General features: G+C 35.2%; 1 protein-coding gene and 2 long non-coding RNA genes across 3 annotated transcripts; 2 read left to right on the forward strand and 1 right to left on the reverse strand.

The window, feature by feature from the left end:
- Positions 1–4,183: 4,183 nt before the first annotated feature.
- LOC146920655 (uncharacterized) lies at positions 4,184–20,687 on the reverse strand. The gene is made up of 10 exons (XM_085714094.1): positions 20,384–20,687; positions 11,506–11,560; positions 9,717–9,932; positions 9,140–9,631; positions 8,795–9,037; positions 7,215–7,394; positions 6,993–7,052; positions 6,779–6,853; positions 5,387–5,817; positions 4,184–4,878 (listed from the first exon to the last, which is right to left on the reverse strand). The coding sequence occupies exons 1-10, from the start codon at positions 20,639–20,641 to the stop codon at positions 4,267–4,269; spliced, it is 2,622 nt and encodes an 873-aa protein (XP_085570220.1). The 5' UTR covers positions 20,642–20,687; the 3' UTR covers positions 4,184–4,266.
- Positions 11,693–14,103, forward strand: LOC146920656 (uncharacterized). The gene is made up of 2 exons (XR_015011867.1): positions 11,693–12,154; positions 13,913–14,103. It is a non-coding gene; the product is annotated as an uncharacterized LOC146920656 (long non-coding RNA).
- LOC146920657 (uncharacterized) lies at positions 17,407–20,221 on the forward strand. The gene is made up of 2 exons (XR_015011868.1): positions 17,407–18,272; positions 20,031–20,221. It is a non-coding gene; the product is annotated as an uncharacterized LOC146920657 (long non-coding RNA).
- Positions 20,688–21,224: the final 537 nt, after the last annotated feature.

Below are 21,224 nucleotides of genomic sequence, written 5' to 3' on the forward strand. Positions count from 1 at the left end.
TATGCACTACTAATTTTTTCTATCAGGACAAATATTTACTGAATAATTCAGATACAAGGAAATTACGATGGACCAGTCATTCAAATGGTTCGTTACTGTCATGGAAAGTGTGATTTTAACACATTTATTTGCATAACATGTGATAGGGGAAATAATTATCACATAATGTAACCACCAATTTTTAACAGATTTATCTGCTCAAAAAAAAAAAAACCACCAATTTTTATTGTTTAAAATTATAACCAAAACAAATGTTATATATATAATAATAATTGAAGAAATCCCGTGAGCTTAGCTCAGTTGGTAAGGACAATGCATAATATATGCATAGTCCGGGGTTCGAATCCCGGACACCACCAAAAAAAAAAAAATTAATTGAAGAAGACATTATAGATTAATTGGCATGGCAGAATTAATTGGCATGGCAGAAGATATAAGGAGATGAAACAATATTAGATTAGACAAAGCTAGTAGAAGGTTAACCACCGATAGGCAGAGACGGACCAGAACAAATTGGCATGGCAGAAGATATAAGGAGATGAAACAATATTAGATTAGACAAAGCTAGTAGAAGGTTAACCACCGATAGGCAGAGACGGACCAGAACAAATTTTCACTCACTAGTCACTACAAGAAAGAAACTGAATGTTTAGTGACAGCAAAAAACGTAGTTCACTCACTAGTCACTACAAGAAAGAAACTGAATGTTTAGTGACAGCAAAAAACGTAGTAAATGTCATTTTACCATAGGTATGGCACCAAACACCTATGCCTACAGTAGCTTTTTTCGCGGTCAAAAGTTTGCATATACCTCTACATCTTATAGTGAAGGAATTTCTCCCGTCAAACAAAGCAATTTGGTTTTACCTACGGATATTGGCCGATGGTATATAGTTTATTCAGAACAAAAAATTTAAAAAGTACTTATGGCTCTTTTCCGTCACTACACACTTTAGCGATACCCAATACATTCATGGCACAATCCTGATGCTTAATTAATTAAAATCTTATTGATAAAATCAATTTAATTAAAGATTAAGTTGATGAATTTATGAAACAATAAAATAAAACTTCAACTATATTAAATATGTCAAGTCTTACCCGCATGCCAAATTACAAAATAGCTAAAAATTACAACATAAGAGTATCATAATTGTAATTTTATTGGAGTTTGTACTAGATTTTTTTAAGAGCAACAAACTGGCTCTTCTAATCATAAGCTTCTTGTTTCTTCTTTTTTTAAGGCATGCTTCTAGCTATTATTGGAGTTTGTACTAGATTTTTTTAATTGAGCCATCTCATCCTTCGACACACATTTCTGGTACGGGTTGATCCTAACACCACCTTAAAACCATAGCTCAAGGGAGAGGATTGTCCAATCCCATATATATCCTCATGTCAGATTCATGACTTTCGGAGTGGTACTCCAATTTGGGTTCATGGAGTCCTACTTGCACATCTGGGAATCAGTGACAAATCAATGCCCTAAACAACTGGCATCCTGATGATTTCATTCTTCCCCTTTATTTATTGGGTTCATTCCTCCAGATCAGTTGTAACGCCCAAGGATCGAACCTGCTCTTAATCTAATTGATACAGATTGAACCTAACTCTGCATGGCTAAAACAAGAGTATTTTCCAATTCTATATAAATCCTCACACCGAGTTCATGACTTCCGATGTGGTACTCCAAGTTGGGTCCATGAAGTCCTCCTTGCACATGGAAATCGGTAACATTTTTCCTAAACTATATGAGTTTAAAATACATTTCCAATTTATTTAAATATTTTCTCTTTGTTTTGACACGTGTTTTGCTTGATTTTGCTCTATTTTACATTTGGAAATTTACACCTTGAATCAAGAACAAGAGAGCAGGAAGTTTCAAGATTCAGAATATTTGCAAGTTATGATCAAATTCTATTTGGTTAAAAGGAAATCTTAAATCATTATACTTTGTACGATGTGGTTTACTACTATTTATAGTTGCAAAATATGAAGATACTTTTATCCAAAGAGAGACTCGTATCAAATGTGACTTTTCTAATTTGCTGAAATGGATGCCACATATTCCCCCATATCTCTTGGACTTTGGTTGGGGTGTTAAACCAGCATAGTATGCAATATTTTTTTGCTAAAGAAAAAAAAAACAAGGGCTTTTGCAATGAGAAGTACAAGATTATTCATTCTTTTAGTGAAAAATTACAGATGCATGAAACAATGGAAGGAAATAGGTGCATTAACAATGATAAGTACAAGATTATTTGATAAAATCTCTATCTTTCTCATAAGTAATATATACCTTTTATTGAGGCAAGTATGAATCGTTTGAAGCTGTTAAACTATTCATTATTATTAAATAAATAAATATTATATTTTATAATAGCAGTTATGGCGGTTATTGTGTAAGTTATTATGTAACAAGTAGTTATTAAGATAGTTATGTATTGTGTGTGAATAAAAGGGTAACCACAGGCTGTTGTGGATTATTCTGAAAAGTAGAAAAGGGTTATTTGGAAGGGAGAGACCAAGCTCTCTAATTCTTGGAGGGGAGAGAACCAAGACTCTCGAATTTCTTGGGATTCTATTGTAATCTTACTATTAATTTATATATTTTGATATCAGTTTCTATCAACTGGTATCAGAGCCTGGTTATTTGGAAGGGAGAGACCAAGCTCTCTAATTCTTGGAGGGGAGAGAACCAAGACTCTCGAATTTCTTGGGATTCTATTGTAATCTTACTATTAATTTATATATTTTGATATCAGTTTCTATCAACTGGTATCAGAGCAGTTCCGATCCAGGGCAAGAAATTCACTGTAGGGGAAGTTAATGGCGGTTTCCCGAGGAACAATGGAATCACGCATTGTTGCACTGGAACGTGGGTTTGAAAGTCTGTTAGAAATGAGACAAACCATGGAAGAAGAACGGATTGAAGGCATTGAAATGCGCAGACAAATGAATGATTTAATGGAAACTATGCGTGCAATAGTGGAACGATCTGCACAACATGATTCACACATGGATGATGATTCAACGTTGGATGGGGATAGTCCGCAACAGTACTATGGTGTTCGAACTAGAGAAAAACACTCGAGAAACACGGAAGTTACAGTTTTTAATGGTGAAGACGTATTCGGGTGGACCAACCAAGTTGAGCGCCATTTTCAATCGAAAGAAATGAATGATACAGAGAAGTTACAGGCAGTTATGGTAGCCATGGAAGGGAAGGCTTTGACATGGTATAAATGGTGGAAGTTTTGTGCACAAAATCCAACATGGGATGACTTCAAATCTGCAGTCATACAAAGGTTTCAACCGTCGATGCTGCATAGTCCCTTTGAATTACTGCTCAATCTCAAACAGACAGGAACGGTGAAAGAATACATAGAGCAGTTTGAATTATATGGAAGCCCTCTGAAATATACTGAACCGGCCTATTTGAAGGTAATTTTTTTGAATGGTCTTAAAGAAGGCATAAGGGCTGAATTAAAACTTCATCCACTGGAAGGATTATCTGAAATGATGGATTATGCACAAAGGATTGATGGAAAGAACATTGCAGCGAACAAGGGAAGTGTTGGACTAAGTTCTATCGGAAAACCCATTAGAACCTGTAATAATTCCAGTACTGTCACTTGGGAATCTGGAAATAAAAGTCGTGTATCATCCACCAATAGGGCTGCATGTATTATGGATGAGACCAGTAGCACAAAAATTTCTGGATCTTTTAGAGAAAAGGGATTTAGAGGATTATCTTATGCAGAAAGTGCACTTACCATTATCACAATGGTGAAGATGAAGCATGGACGTACAATCTATTGCTCTAATAATGATGAAATTGTCCCACTTCCACAACAAATTGATGCTTCAATTAGGCTGCAATGGGACCCTGGGGGGCACTTCATGTTCACCTTGAGGACAAGGTGAAACTTTAGGGGGGGAGTATTGTTAGACTATTCATTATTATTAAATAAATAAATATTATATTTTATAATAGCAGTTATGGCGGTTATTGTGTAAGTTATTATGTAACAAGTAGTTATTAAGATAGTTATGTATTGTGTGTGAATAAAAGGGTAACCACAGGCTGTTGTGGATTATTCTGAAAAGTAGAAAAGGGTTATTTGGAAGGGAGAGACCAAGCTCTCTAATTCTTGGAGGGGAGAGAACCAAGACTCTCGAATTTCTTGGGATTCTATTGTAATCTTACTATTAATTTATATATTTTGATATCAGTTTCTATCAGAAGCATACATATTACTGTCGTCATTTGTTTATTGAACGGATGGGATTTTTCCATGTTGAGCGGAAGATTTCATACATGAAGCTCACCTGTGATATTACAAGAACGATAATCGGAATACTCCCAAGTGCCATGATTGGTACTACAATGAACCACTTATGGGTTTCATATCCCTTTAAGATCATGTCGATAATGGCAGCGCTAAATGCAACTATCATAGAACAAACAGAGAGAAAAAGGAGCAAAAGACCAAACAATAACTTCCAAGGTAAGCTCTTGAGAAAGTCTGTCTCAGCATAACGCGATGTGAGTATACCAATGAAAATCAAGACGGAAGTCGCAGATGCGAAGAGAGATACTGCGTCTGCCATGAGAAATGCAGTGAATATGTTGTCATGTAAGAAGATGGGCAAACCAGTTTTGTCGTCGTTTCCACCTGGCACTGTAAAGGCTGCAGCAAACATGATGGTGGTGATGAGAGTACCTACAATTGTATAAGATGTTGCTGTGTCTTTTGCCCATTTCTCTCCATCTTTCACTAGCTCCTCATGGCTTTCAATGAATATCTCATAAGGCTTCTTACCATCATCATTTTCGGCTTCCTTAAACTTGGGATGTAAAACTTTCTCAACCGCCTGCAGTGGTATCATAAACAACTTATAAAGAAGCAAGAGACATGCATATACTGTAAATTAAATAGATTGGTGGAATTATGTGGTTTTGAAGCTTCTTTAAAATCACAATGTTGAAACACATGAATCTTGGTTCATTTGGAGGCTTTGTAACAACATCTGTAACGAAATATAAGCAAAAGTTGGTTAACGAAAGTTTGATGTATTTGGTCCAAAAAAACTAACTCATTTTTACTTATATTTCGTAACAGAAGGGGTGTTTCGTACCTAATACTGTTGGAGTGTAATTTTAGAGTACTGAACATATGGTGTTTCAACAACATTTATTAGGAAATGCTTAAGATGTATTTATAACATGTAATCTAAAAGGATTTTCCTATACCATGTTTTGTAAAATGGCCAACAAAGCTAGTATACGTTGATTATTTTGCACTTCTAATATTGAATTAAAATATGGAATATGTATCTTCAAGCAATTGTATATTTAAGACAATTAATTTAGATGGGTGACCTTAAACCATTGAATCTCTCTTTGCATTTGCAGAGCAGCACCGGATCTGCTATGACGATCAGATGAAGGACCTAAATGTGCTGCCAGGTGCAACAAATTATTGCCAAACGAGTCTATACGATGTCTAAGTATCTCCTTCCGTCCATTGACAGAATGTATGAGTTGAAACACATTTTGTTTGCGATGCAAGATTGCATACGAAAATATGCCTCTATGGCAGCTATCAACGGCTGAAAGAAAATTAGGATTAGCATCCCTCATGGCATTTATGAACTCGATTATTCCGTGTTGGGATGCATGCAACATTGCTTCATACGCGGAAGCCTCTTTGAGCTTTGAACTATTAAATTTTCCAACACTTCGGCAGAAGTAACTCAATATTCCTATAACTTCATAATGTGTGTATTTCTGATCATATATCTTCCTGATTCCTGACATAATTGAAGGGACCTAATCAGTCTTGGAGTTGTTAAAAAAAATCAATTCGAATTAAGCATATAAGGAAAGCTTTACATGCAACATCAATATCAAAAAATTTTCTTAACTATCAATCATAATGATTTTTTTAACCAATATTTTAAATGCTAAGACATCACTATGATCTGTTGACGTTCCAACTATATTAGTAATTATATTGTAGGAGGGATTATGTTTTAAATATGGTTCAATATTTTGCGGTTCGATCGATTTGTTGACTGGTGTATGGTTTATAGTGTATAATTGTATTCGTGTCTATTGCAAATTAGTATATCAATTGTTATTAGTATTGGTGCAAAGCGAATTGACTCGTGTGATAGCTGATGTTACATGTTTTCCTACTGATATAGGTTTCCGCATGAGTTGCAGACAGTTTTGCAGGTTGGAACATTGAAGTTTTCTAATTAGTGAAACCAATATTTGATCGTATATACAAAATTTCATGAATCAAAGTAATTTTTTTCAATTATTTAAACAACTTTTTAATTTGAGAGTAAAAGATAACTTTAAATTCGTCATGATGTGATTTATGAGTCGGCATCTTCCATGCTAACACGTTTTTTGAATTGATTTTTCAAAGCAGCTTGCAAAAGATAATGAAATTGATTTTAAACTCCCTTGTTCCAAATTTTGCCGACTTCACTCTTAGTGGCATGAGAAAGCTTTTATGTCAAGTTTGTTATATTTTTTATTTTTTAGTTTAATCTAGTTCTTTTTTCAAAGAAACGAGGGGAAATTACACATTTTTTTTTTATATCAATTTGCACTTCGTGAATTTTCGTATAAAAATCAGTCGTACTTTTTAACCGCTCCCCTAATTCATCACATATTTGAAATGTGAGGGAATAATTAATGAGTTTTTTTTACTGGATGATTATTGGAATGAATCAAACTTTTGCATTTGAATTTACGTACCATTACTATCTAGGTAATGGAAAACTTGAACCAACAAATATGCAACTCCACGGAATATCTTACAAAGTAGTTGACCTGAACAAATCAACAAAATCAGTGTAGAAATAGTAAAAAGAAATCCTTAAAAAAAAAATAATAAAAAGAAAAAATATCAGAGAAGAAATAAAAAATGATTAAAGCATGATATTGCAAACTGAGACAGTACACGACATACCCAAAAGCTTTACTGGCCAAAAGAGAAATATTGATACCAGCAGTTTGCAGAAGCGCCAACCTAAATGAAAGCTTTGAGCCATTTATATATATTCATGTAGGTAATAAAAAACAGGTTTCGCTAACTTGTGTCATAAAAGTACCGGATAAAAGGCATAGGTCTTGATTATTAATATGTGATGTTCGAAGACTGAAATAGTTAAAGAGAAAAAACATAGCGTACCGGAAAGCATTATTCGAACAACGAAATTCAAAACCTTTTTGCCTATGCCACATTGGACTGCGGAAGAAATCTTTTGTGGTCTTTCATTAGCAGCATCAGCAACACATGTTACCTTTCGGACGAAGTTCCCAATTTCGGCAATATCATACTCAATGTTGAAACTCCTTTCCACGCTCAAATCTGCAATGCAAATTATGTTCAAATATTTTCTTTTTAAAAGAGGTTTATTCAAATGGAGAAAGATAAATGGTGCGAGAGAGGAGTTGACGAATAACGACGAATGCACACCAGCCCTTTAGTTTTGCTTTAAGTGGTGTTTTACTTTATTTATTTTAAAAGTGTGAAAGCATTGCCCACGTTTTGTCGTATCCAGGTCGTGCATCATTTCCTTCGCAGCATATAGCAATCCTCCTCTATTCAAATATTTTATTACATTGTTTCTTTCTTTCTTTTATGATCTAATATTTAACTATCATTATATGGATAAATATCTACATACTCTCCTTTCGGTACTTTTTTATAAGAGAAAAATGGATCAACGAAAATTGATGTATTTAGTCAATATTATAAACTAAATACATCAACTTTTGTTGACACATTTATCTTTTATAAAAAGAACCGGAAGGAATAATGTAAAGTTAATCACTAATGTTGATAAAGAACTGGTAAATTTTAAATGATCATCGTCATGGATATACTAACATATCCCTTTACTTATCTTTTTTTTTTATTTTTGTTAATCCTTTAGATCTCAGGAAAAAGAGTCCCCCTAGTAATCTGTAGTTTGGTTGTGAGATTTTAATTGTTTCATCCAAAAATCCAACTTGTTCTCCGGAACGATTCATCATTTGATGAAGTTCATTAATCACTTGAGTTGAATCACTCGGTTACCTTTTTCTTATACTTGTTCCATATCCTTTTTAAATAACTTATTAATACGCGATAAATGTACAAATTACCATAACCATTGTATCATATTATATTTATGTATCTATTCTATTATTATAAATGTCTCTTAAATTATGCTCAACCCTAATCCCCTCTTAAGCCTAATTCCCACCCATAATCTCAGTAATTGCACCACATCACCAAAACCGTAAAAACTCACAACCCGCTTCTTATTATATTAATTGATGCTCATTATTTTTATGCGACGCCATTGCATACCAGTTGAACCTCAATCTCACATGCTCATGGAAAATCTCAGTGTTGAGGACGCTCATGCTTTACAATATTTGACATGTATCTTATTATTCTATCATCTTTCATAATCTCCATCATCAATTCGTTATTATCATATTACTAACTTAGGTTTTATGTATTTTTCTATTGCAGCCACATTGAACCCACATGTTTTAACTCAAAGAGATAAGTTTATCAACACAATCAAAATCAATTACATGACATATTATCTTGAGTTTAATCTGAATAGTATCTATTGGGTTTGTTGTTGCCGTTATATGTATTAACCATCTAACTTGATTTAAACTATTTTTCTTTTACAATATGTATTTCAGGGTATTGGAATGTTGCCTGGTTATCACTATTACCAATAAAGAAAGAATAGTGTGAAAACTTACTTTCATAAATAATTTGGCCTAGAAATCCCAATCGGGTGCCACTTGGAAAAGATGTAGGCATTTTTGCCAATGCAACTAAGGCCGAGAATTTATCAGGTAAGGATTGCTGGAGAGGATCTGATTCTGATATTTTGCTAGGTAGTGATAATGATTCCCTCAACAACGTAGGGACGGAGAAGTTATATATTGATAATGATTGCTCGGGCAAATCTTTGAAACGCCTGAGTAATCTCAAAGCCACATCTGATCATGGATCAAATCAAACCACACATTTGAATAAAACAAGTATTACATCAAAATACCAAAAATAAATTAACAACATACAAAAACTATAAATTTACTTACCAAATATTTCAGCAGTGATACATAGTGAAAGAAGCAAAACTCGATTCTGTGAATTGGATTTGTCAAACACTTTGGATTTGGTGGGGGTTTTGGAGTAAAGATAGGAAGTCAATTCTTTGTGTCCATTAGCAGCAGCTAGAAGAATAGGGATTACATTGTCATTGTTCTCCTTTTCTAGCAACGTTTCTGGGAGTCCCTTTATTTCCTCTACCATGCACTTTGCTATTTCGGTATTTCCAGTATAACGTGCAACAAGCGCAAGAGCTGTGTCACCGTGTTCGTCTTGCATGCATATTAACGTGTCTTTCCCTACTTTCACCAACAATTCCACATTTTCCACATTTCCAGCAATCACTGCTGCGTGAAGTAGCGAAGACCTGGAAGCCGATGTCATATATACATTCGAGTCCATACCGATATTTCCAATAGGCGTACCTCTCATCACCTTCCAGAACAATTCTTTATTCTTTGGAGAGTGGCTATCATCCACATCTGCCATTATCATTCAAGAGTTTGATGAGGCACATTCATTGTCATAAAAATCAGTTTATGAAACTTTTAAATCAGTTAATGGTACCTTGTTCATGATCTGCACCGGCTGTTAAATCTTTGCCATATAATGAGCCTAAATGATTCCAGGCGCTTTTGGCTGTTTTAAAATGACTAATCTCATCAGCAATCTCTCGTCCACATGATAGTTGAATGATATGCAAAGCTTTCACATCCTTTATTTTCCATGAAGCATCAGTTTCGAATTCTGAAACAGTCTGGATAACGCCTAAAAGGCCTTGCCCTAACATATTCATAGAGGGAAATATCAAAAATATTTAGAGGGAAACATAAACATATACATTAATGTTTGAATTTGTAATTCCACATAAAATATTCTTACAGCTAAACACTTAAAATGTAACAACGAGGACCAGATGTGCAATATAAAGTTAATTAAACACAAATATAACAAGTTGTTGGTCCTATTAATATTTGAGTCAGACACAATGACTCAAGTAAGTTTAAAAGTTGCAGCTTGTTTAAGCAAGTCCTTAGTTAAAAGTTAAAGTCCTTCGTTTGATTAAAAAAAGTAAGTCGTCCTTGTTGTTTTGTTTAAGTTTCTATCAAATTTATTTATATTAAATTGATTTATGTAATATACTAACGATAAAACGAACACTCACGTGTCCGTCTTTCCGCTCTTTTTATTGCCCTGACCCATGTAAATTATGGACGGTATTTCATATGAAATTTTAATTTTGATTCAAATTATAAATACAAATATTTCTTGTAAAAAAAAAGTACAAATATTTGTGACTTTTAAATTGTAACAAACCGAAAAAATCATCTTTATCTTTTTCAATAATAACAGTAATTTAATAAATATAATATAAATTCTTATCTTTTTTAATACCACCAACAATATAACATTAATATAGGATAATTTGTTTAAATATTGTTCTTATTGTAGTGGGATATTTCCTATTTTAATGGGTTTTAAATTTTTTAATTAAATTTTAAAATAATATTATTAAAGGATAAAATAGTAAATAAAATAGTTTAAATGAAGGGTAAAATAGGTAATGAAAAAGTTAGTTCACTGCAAATGTATATTTGAAAGAGATAAAGATAAAAGAGAGTGAATGTGATAGAATCATGATGTGCTATGAAGAGAGATATAGAGAAAATGAATTGTTGAATGGTTGTAGAAAAATTGGGTGTGTCTAGATATATACCATTATTGAAAAAAAATAGATTATGTTATTTGAACAATCATTTTTTTGGACAACTTATCACACAATCAAATATATACAAATAAAGTCTTCGTGAGTTTAACTTAGTTGGTATGGACAATGCATAATATATGTAAGGCCAGAGGCTCATACCCCGGCCACCACCAAAAATATTTACAAGTAAACTTAGATATTGCCATGATTAATAAAAGGCTTAATTAATGATGTGGTCCCTTAAGTTATTTGTTGGTTACATTTTAGTCTCATAAGTTATTAATGTTACAATTTGGTCCCATTAAGTCATCTTCCGTCAACCAAATAGATTCTCACCGTCAAAACCGTTAAGCCAATGTTTAAGGTGGATACACATTGCAAGTTGTCAAGTCACCGTTCACATGTGCATATTTAACGTTTTGGCAAAAGACTGACGGTGAGGATTTATTTGGCTAACAGTACTAACTTAAGGGACCAAATGGTAACGTTAATAACTTATGGGATCAAAATGTAACCAAAAAAATAACTAAAGCGACCAAATCATTAATTAAGCCTTAATAAAACAATAGAGAAAGCGAGTAATAGTATCACAGTGAGGAGTTGTTCTAAAAAAATATGGATATGACATATGAGTATACAAATACTAACCTTGCTCCAAATCTGGGGTAGCTCTTGAATGTGGGTCATTTTGGTTGGTGAAGTTATTCCTGTAACAGCCCGATTTTCGCTAGTTTTTATTTTAATTATTTATTTGTGTTTGTTATATGTGCTCTTATGTGATTATTTGCATCTGTGTGTATTTTCGGTTGGGATTTGTAGAATTCGGTGTTAGAAGGGTATTTTAGTCATTTTGGACTTAGGGGTAGTTTGGTCATTTTGAGAGTAGGGGTAATTTTGTAATTTTGAACGAGGATTATTTTTAATGTTTAGTAGGAGTATTATTTTACCGAGTTACTAGAGAGGGTGTAGTAATTATTTTAATTACCATTAAGTGACCGTTAGTGTTATAATTTACCATTAAGTGAGTAGTGACATTTGGGTGTTAGAATAGAAATGGGTTAGGCCCATTAAGGTTTAAGAGATAAGCCCAATTGAGTAGAGCTAGTATATAAAACTCTAGTTGTTGGTGAAACTAGGTTTTACAAACATTTTATCATTTCATTTCATTTGAGAGAAGAGATAGAGATAGAGAGAAGAAAGGGTTTGAAGAGATTGAAGAGGAAGGCTAGAGCTAGAAGAGGGATTCATCATCTAGGAGCTAAATTGAGGCTTGGGTTAGAGAATCTTGGTGCTAGAGGTAAGAGGGTTAGAATTCAACCATAATTCATAACTTTTTCTTTCTTACCCATTTTTGTGAAATTGATGAATTGAATCTAATTGTTATAAAATTTGTGCATGATTGCTGTTGTTATGTTTGAGAACATGATTCATATGATGATTGCATGTTAGTATGTGAATTAACATGTTTAAATGCATAGTTGTTGGTGCTTTGTGTTCTTGAGCAAGTTTGATGAGAATTGAAGTTGTAGTGTTGAATTGTGCAATGAATTTATGTTCAAATGTTGTTGTTGTTATCTTGACATATGTTGTTGTTGAATTGATGCAATGGGTATCATTGAAATGGTGAATTGGGGATGAATATGTTGCTGTTGTTGAAAGTTGTGGAAAATTGATGAATTGGTGAATTTTGATGAGATTAAGTGGAATTGTAGTGTCGATGATTTTAATGAATGAAACAAGTTGATTATGATGAGTTATGGTATAATGATTTCCTATTTTTGGTTGTTGTTTGGTAATGAGGAATGGTTTGGGAGAGAATTGGGATTTTGAGAAAAACAGATTTTAAGTGCTTTGGGGCCAATTCCGGACTTCCAAAACTGATTCTTTCGATGTTTTCACTATTTTCTAGACTTTCTAAACCTATGGAAACATCAAAAGAATTGAGTTGAACTTGACTCCTTGGATTTAATCAAGCTTTTTGTTGATTGTTCAAGGAATGTTCAAGAACGCTGATTTTTCTGAAAACTTGTTTTCTCAAAAGAATGAAGTAGGGTTAAGTATGTATGATGTTTATATGACTTCTAAAAATGGTTGTGAATGGTTCCATTAAGTTTGGACTTGTTTTGATTGGAAATGGAAATTTTTTTGAAAAGTGATAAAGTGAGACGAACCTTGTGATTTTTATGAATTCGTCGGATTTGGCCGATGAAATGCTTACGTATCCTCTACTGCACACACATGTGGACTGTGAGCATACAAGGCATAGGCTATTGAGCTTGTTTACTTGGTTTTGGCTTAGGTGCTCAATTATTTTCAATATTGTGATTTATGAGACGAACTTGATTGAAAATGATCATTGAGGGCCAATTGCTTATGAACCCTCTATGATTAGATTGATATGATTATGAGATGATGTATGAATGGTTGTTAAGTGATGAATATGATGTTTGTGATCATATGTTGTGATTGTTCTTTTATTTGGAATGTAAGGAACTATGTGGAGATATGAACTATATGATATAGTTGGATGATGATTATAGCCGTTGACTTATAGCCGTTGATTATAGCCGTTGAATTGTTGTGAACATATGCATAGTGAATTGAGTCATATGTTCATGCATCATATGTCGTGTCGGATGTTATATCCATATTGCCGTTGACTATAGCCGTTGATAATGATGTTTTTGTTGCATCATGGGTGACGACCTTGAGGAGAATTGGTACCACATGCATCTAGATGAGTCTAGAGTCATTGCATACTTGTTGGTGAACTGAAATACATTTGAGTTGCGAATGATGATTGAATTTGTTAATTGTTGATTAAGATGGTTGATCTTGTGATGTGTGTATGATACACTTGTGGATATGAATTTGAGATGTTGATATTGAATGATGTGAATGTTAAGAATACTTGTGAATACGTGTGTAGTTTGTTATTCATCGTTCTTAAATGTATCTTTCATTCTCAAAGTTTCTTGTTAATTTTAAGTGGATTATGATGATGTAATGCTAACCCTCAGTGGTTTACCACCTACCTTTCCGTATGGACGGGTAGATGGAGTGCAGGATGCTTAGTTGTTGCTTGTTGATGCCGAGGAGTGGAGTTCCTCTTTTTCATGCAAGTGTCTAGATTAGGGCTCTGATCTAGGATAGTCTTTGCATGTTGTTTATTTGACTTTGTATTTTGGAGTTGTTGAGATATTCTGTTATTTGAGATTTGGATGATACATTTGTATTTAGTTTGGAGATCCGGAGTGTTTATGAATTATATATTGTTCCGCTGCTATGTGGTATAACATGATCCTTATGCATGTATGAATTGTGGTTATTCGGAGACGTAGCATCTATTTCTAGAATATTTCTGATGTATTCGCGCGTTTTACCGCTTAATAGAAATAGAGTGTTACAAGTTGGTATCAGAGCCGTGGTCGGTCTTGTCCAGACCAAAACCTGTTGAATTCCCTGTTGTATGCGACATGTACGGGAGTACTGTCGGTACTTGTTGTGTTGTTCCGTTCTTTCAGGTGGGTTTGAGCGTAGTGGGGGAGTAGCAGTTTGTTTTAGGTCTGTTAGTCTGGCAAGGGAAGGTATCTTTGGCTGTCGAGGCTCAGTTGGTTGTGGTTTGTGTTAAGGTTCCTGTTGATTTTGAGTTGGATCTTGTGTGTCTTCCGTTGAAGCATATGGACGTGATTTTTGGCATGGATTGGATGTTGACTTTTGGTGTTAACATTAATTGTTTGACCAAGAGTGTGCGTTTTCTAAGCCGGTAGCTGAGGAAGGTGGGAAGTTCTTGACCGCGGAGCAAGTGAAGAAGTCTTTGGACGGTGAAGCTAGTGTGTTCATGATGTTTGCTTCCTTGAAGGAGAGTGGTGAGAAAGGAGTTGGTGATTTGCCGGTAGTGCAAGAGTTTCCAGAAGTTTTTCTGGACGACATTACCGAATTACCGCCGGAGAGGGAAGTTGAGTTTGCAATTGATTTGGTACCTGGAACGAGTCCTATCTCGATTGCGCCTTATCGGATGTCTGCATCAGAGTTGGATGAATTGAAGAAGCAATTGGAAGAGTTGCTCGAGAAGCAGTTTATCAGGCCGAGTGTTTCTCCGTGGGGTGCTCCAGTGTTGTTGGTTAAGAAGAAGGATGGTAGCATGAGGTTGTGTGTGGATTATCGACAGTTGAATAAGGTGACAATTAAGAATCGGTATCCGCTTCCGAGGATTGATGATTTGATGGATCAGTTGGTTGGTGCAGAAGTGTTCAGTAAGATTGATTTGAGGTCAGGATATCATCAGATTAGAGTAAAGGCGGAAGATATATCCAAAACTGCGTTCACAACGAGGTATGGACACTATGAGTATTCTGTGATGCCATTTGGAGTGTCTAATGCGCCAGGTGTCTTCATGGAGTATATGAATAGAATATTTCATCCTTTTCTGGACCGTTTTGTGGTGGTGTTCATAGATGATATTTTGGTGTATTCGAAATCTGAAGAAGAGCATGCTGAGCATTTGAGGATTGTGTTGGGAGTCTTGAAGGAGAATAAGTTGTTTGCTAAGTTGTCGAAGTGTGAGTTTTGGTTACGGGAAGTGAGTTTCCTTGGTCATGTGATTTCTAAAGGTGGTATTGTCGTGGATCCGTCGAAGGTTGATGCAGTGTTGCAGTGGGAATCACCTAAGTCTGTTTTTGAAGTTAGAAGCTTTCTTGGATTGGCAGGTTATTATCGGAGGTTCATTGAGGGATTCTCTAAGTTGGCGTTGCCATTGACGCAGTTGACTCGGAAAGGGCAAGCGTATGTTTGGGATGCTAAGTGTGAGAAGAGTTTCCAAGAGTTGAAGAAGAGGTTGACTTCAGCTCCAGTGTTGATTTTGCCGAATCCGAAGGAATCTTTTGTTGTGTATTGTGATGCTTCTAAGATGGGTCTTGGTGGTGTGCTTATGCAGAATCGTCAGGTTGTGGCTTATGCTTCGAGGCAGTTGAAAGTGCATGAGAAGAATTATCCGACTCACGATTTGGAATTAGCAGCCGTGGTGTATGTGTTGAAGATTTGGAGGCATTATCTGTATGGTTCTAAGTTTGAAGTGTTCAATGACCATAAGAGTTTGAAGTACTTGTTTGACCAGAAAGAGTTGAATATGAGGCAGAGAAGGTGGTTGGAGTATCTTAAGGATTTTGATTTTCAGCTGAGTTATCACCCTGGAAAGGCCAATGTTGTTGCTGATGCGTTGAGTAGGAAGTCGTTGCATATGTCTGCTTTGATGGTAAAAGAGTTAGAGTTGATTGAACAGTTTCGAGATTTGAGTTTGGTTAGTGAGTTGACACCGGATGGTGTGAGGTTGGGAATGTTGAAGCTGACAAGTAATATTCTGGAGGAGATCAAGAATGGTCAGAAGGAAGATTTGGAACTTGTTGATCGAGTGGTGTTGGTTAATCAAGGTAAGGGTGGAGACTTCAGGTTGGATGAGAACGGTGTTTTGATGTTTCGTGATCGTGTCTGTGTACCAAGTGTTCTTGAGCTTAAGAGGCAGATTTTGGAAGAAGGTCACAGGAGTAGTTTGAGTATTCATCCAGGAGCGACTAAGATGTACCAAGATTTGAAGAGGTTGTTTTGGTGGCCTGGAATGAAGAAGGAGATCGCAGAGTTTGTGTATGCTTGTTTGGTTTGTCAGAAGTCCAAGATTGAACATCAGAGACCGTCAGGTTTGATGCAACCGTTGTTTGTGCCAGAGTGGAAGTGGGATAGTATATCAATGGACTTTGTGGGAGCGTTGCCGAAGACTGTTAATGGTTTTGATTCAATTTGGGTGATTGTTGATCGGTTGACGAAGTCGGCACATTTTGTTCCTATTAAGACCGGTATGTCTGTGGCGAAGTTGGCTGAGATCTACATTGAGCAGATTGTTAGATTGCATGGTATTCCTTCTAGTATTGTGTCGGATCGGGATCCGAGGTTTACTTCTAAGTTTTGGGAGAGTTTGCAAGATGCTTTGGGGACTAAGTTGAGGTTGAGTTCCGCTTATCATCCCCAGACTGATGGTCAGACGGAGAGGACTATTAAGAGTTTGGAAGATTTGTTGAGGGCTTGTGTTTTGGAGCAAGGTGTCAGTTGGGTTGAATGTTTACCGTTGATTGAGTTTACTTACAACAACAGTTTTCATTCTAGTATTGGAATGGCACCGTTTGAGGCTTTGTATGGTCGGAGGTGTAGAACTCCTTTGTGTTGGTATGAGTCGGGAGAGGGTGCTTTGTTAGGACCGGATGTTGTGCAAGAGACTACGGAAAAGGTTAAGATGATCCAAGAGAAGATGAAAGCGTCTCAGAGTAGGCAGAAGAGTTATCATGATAAGAGGAGGAAAGACCTTGAGTTTCAGGTTGGTGATCATGTGTTTTTGAGGGTGAATCCTGTAACCGGTGTTGGACGTGCTTTGAAGTGTCGGAAGTTAACTCCTCGTTTCGTTGGACCTTTTGAGATTGTTGAGAAGGTTGGGGTTATAGCGTATCGGATTGCGTTACCACCATCTTTGTCGAATCTTCATGATGTGTTTCATGTGTCTCAGTTGCGGAAGTATGTGTATGATGCGTCTCATGTGATTCAAGTGGATGATTTGGAAGTAAGGGATAATTTGACTGTTGAGACTTGGCCAGTTAGGATTGAGGATCGTGAAGTGAAGCGTTTGCGTGGCAAGGAGATCGTTTTGGTTAAAGTGATTTGGGTTGGACCGACGGGTGAGAGTGCCACTTGGGAATCGGAGAGTAGGATGAAGGTTTCGTATCCGGAGTTGTTTCCTTCAGGTAATTTTCGAGGGCGAAAATTCTTTTTAGTGGGGGAGAGTTGTAACAGCCCGATTTTCGCTAGTTTTTATTTTAATTATTTATTTGTGTTTGTTATATGTGCTCTTATGTGATTATTTGCATCTGTGTGTATTTTCGGTTGGGATTTGTAGAATTCGGTGTTAGAAGGGTATTTTAGTCATTTTGGACTTAGGGGTAGTTTGGTCATTTTGAGAGTAGGGGTAATTTTGTAATTTTGAACGAGGATTATTTTTAATGTTTAGTAGGAGTATTATTTTACCGAGTTACTAGAGAGGGTGTAGTAATTATTTTAATTACCATTAAGTGACCGTTAGTGTTATAATTTACCATTAAGTGAGTAGTGACATTTGGGTGTTAGAATAGAAATGGGTTAGGCCCATTAAGGTTTAAGAGATAAGCCCAATTGAGTAGAGCTAGTATATAAAACTCTAGTTGTTGGTGAAACTAGGTTTTACAAACATTTTATCATTTCATTTCATTTGAGAGAAGAGATAGAGATAGAGAGAAGAAAGGGTTTGAAGAGATTGAAGAGGAAGGCTAGAGCTAGAAGAGGGATTCATCATCTAGGAGCTAAATTGAGGCTTGGGTTAGAGAATCTTGGTGCTAGAGGTAAGAGGGTTAGAATTCAACCATAATTCATAACTTTTTCTTTCTTACCCATTTTTGTGAAATTGATGAATTGAATCTAATTGTTATAAAATTTGTGCATGATTGCTGTTGTTATGTTTGAGAACATGATTCATATGATGATTGCATGTTAGTATGTGAATTAACATGTTTAAATGCATAGTTGTTGGTGCTTTGTGTTCTTGAGCAAGTTTGATGAGAATTGAAGTTGTAGTGTTGAATTGTGCAATGAATTTATGTTCAAATGTTGTTGTTGTTATCTTGACATATGTTGTTGTTGAATTGATGCAATGGGTATCATTGAAATGGTGAATTGGGGATGAATATGTTGCTGTTGTTGAAAGTTGTGGAAAATTGATGAATTGGTGAATTTTGATGAGATTAAGTGGAATTGTAGTGTCGATGATTTTAATGAATGAAACAAGTTGATTATGATGAGTTATGGTATAATGATTTCCTATTTTTGGTTGTTGTTTGGTAATGAGGAATGGTTTGGGAGAGAATTGGGATTTTGAGAAAAACAGATTTTAAGTGCTTTGGGGCCAATTCCGGACTTCCAAAACTGATTCTTTCGATGTTTTCACTATTTTCTAGACTTTCTAAACCTATGGAAACATCAAAAGAATTGAGTTGAACTTGACTCCTTGGATTTAATCAAGCTTTTTGTTGATTGTTCAAGGAATGTTCAAGAACGCTGATTTTTCTGAAAACTTGTTTTCTCAAAAGAATGAAGTAGGGTTAAGTATGTATGATGTTTATATGACTTCTAAAAATGGTTGTGAATGGTTCCATTAAGTTTGGACTTGTTTTGATTGGAAATGGAAATTTTTTTGAAAAGTGATAAAGTGAGACGAACCTTGTGATTTTTATGAATTCGTCGGATTTGGCCGATGAAATGCTTACGTATCCTCTACTGCACACACATGTGGACTGTGAGCATACAAGGCATAGGCTATTGAGCTTGTTTACTTGGTTTTGGCTTAGGTGCTCAATTATTTTCAATATTGTGATTTATGAGACGAACTTGATTGAAAATGATCATTGAGGGCCAATTGCTTATGAACCCTCTATGATTAGATTGATATGATTATGAGATGATGTATGAATGGTTGTTAAGTGATGAATATGATGTTTGTGATCATATGTTGTGATTGTTCTTTTATTTGGAATGTAAGGAACTATGTGGAGATATGAACTATATGATATAGTTGGATGATGATTATAGCCGTTGACTTATAGCCGTTGATTATAGCCGTTGAATTGTTGTGAACATATGCATAGTGAATTGAGTCATATGTTCATGCATCATATGTCGTGTCGGATGTTATATCCATATTGCCGTTGACTATAGCCGTTGATAATGATGTTTTTGTTGCATCATGGGTGACGACCTTGAGGAGAATTGGTACCACATGCATCTAGATGAGTCTAGAGTCATTGCATACTTGTTGGTGAACTGAAATACATTTGAGTTGCGAATGATGATTGAATTTGTTAATTGTTGATTAAGATGGTTGATCTTGTGATGTGTGTATGATACACTTGTGGATATGAATTTGAGATGTTGATATTGAATGATGTGAATGTTAAGAATACTTGTGAATACGTGTGTAGTTTGTTATTCATCGTTCTTAAATGTATCTTTCATTCTCAAAGTTTCTTGTTAATTTTAAGTGGATTATGATGATGTAATGCTAACCCTCAGTGGTTTACCACCTACCTTTCCGTATGGACGGGTAGATGGAGTGCAGGATGCTTAGTTGTTGCTTGTTGATGCCGAGGAGTGGAGTTCCTCTTTTTCATGCAAGTGTCTAGATTAGGGCTCTGATCTAGGATAGTCTTTGCATGTTGTTTATTTGACTTTGTATTTTGGAGTTGTTGAGATATTCTGTTATTTGAGATTTGGATGATACATTTGTATTTAGTTTGGAGATCCGGAGTGTTTATGAATTATATATTGTTCCGCTGCTATGTGGTATAACATGATCCTTATGCATGTATGAATTGTGGTTATTCGGAGACGTAGCATCTATTTCTAGAATATTTCTGATGTATTCGCGCGTTTTACCGCTTAATAGAAATAGAGTGTTACAATTCCAGCCTGATTTTTTGACTGTTTCAAGAAAATCTCGTTTACATGATGATAGTTGAAAGAAGTGTAAAGCTTGTTGCCCATCCTTCATCTTCTTGGAAGCCTGATCAGTACGAGTGTCAGCATTCTGGATGAAAACGTCCCAGAGACCTTGTCCCTGAAGATAGTTTTGCATAACAATTTTCCATCTTTCATAGTTGTCTTTGGTGAGTACTTGATGAACTATTCCATCAGAGGCAACACCTGTTGATTTCATCATTCTACTTCCTCTTTTATCCAAATCTGAAATACACCAAACAATTTAATCAGTCAAAAAAAATTGAATGTTGATGTTCAGTTTAATATATAATTGGTTCAGAACTATAATCACTATACCTAGCTGGGAAAGTTAGATTAATTGGAACTCGGAACTCGCTGGTCACTAGACAGAATCAGACTTTGCACGTTAAAAGTTTATGCAAAACAATATTTATAAAGAAGCTCGATGTAGACACCATAATGTTTATTATTTTAGATCTATATTCTTAATTAATATGACTTGTATTTTTAAAGAATTGACTACAGAACTTCATTTAATAAAATTCTATAATATATTAGATCCTCCAAGATTTTCCTTATTATGAGAGTATGAAAACACCGATCACATAAACTTCAAATAAAAGGACTTACGTTATCTTTCATCTCGTATTTTTTATTCTTTCAGAGCACATTATATCATTCTAAAAATCCATCCATCTGATATATTTATTCAATCTAATCCAATATATTATCATCGCTGCTATATATGTTAGCGGATGATAATTTATTTTAAATTTTTTTGGATTAATAGATGTGTTCAAGAC

The sequence above is a fragment of the Medicago sativa genome, chromosome 5 (assembly GCF_051527215.1).
Source record: "Medicago sativa cultivar Bolivia chromosome 5, Bolivia_mono, whole genome shotgun sequence".
Classification (NCBI taxonomy): domain Eukaryota; kingdom Viridiplantae; phylum Streptophyta; class Magnoliopsida; order Fabales; family Fabaceae; genus Medicago; species Medicago sativa.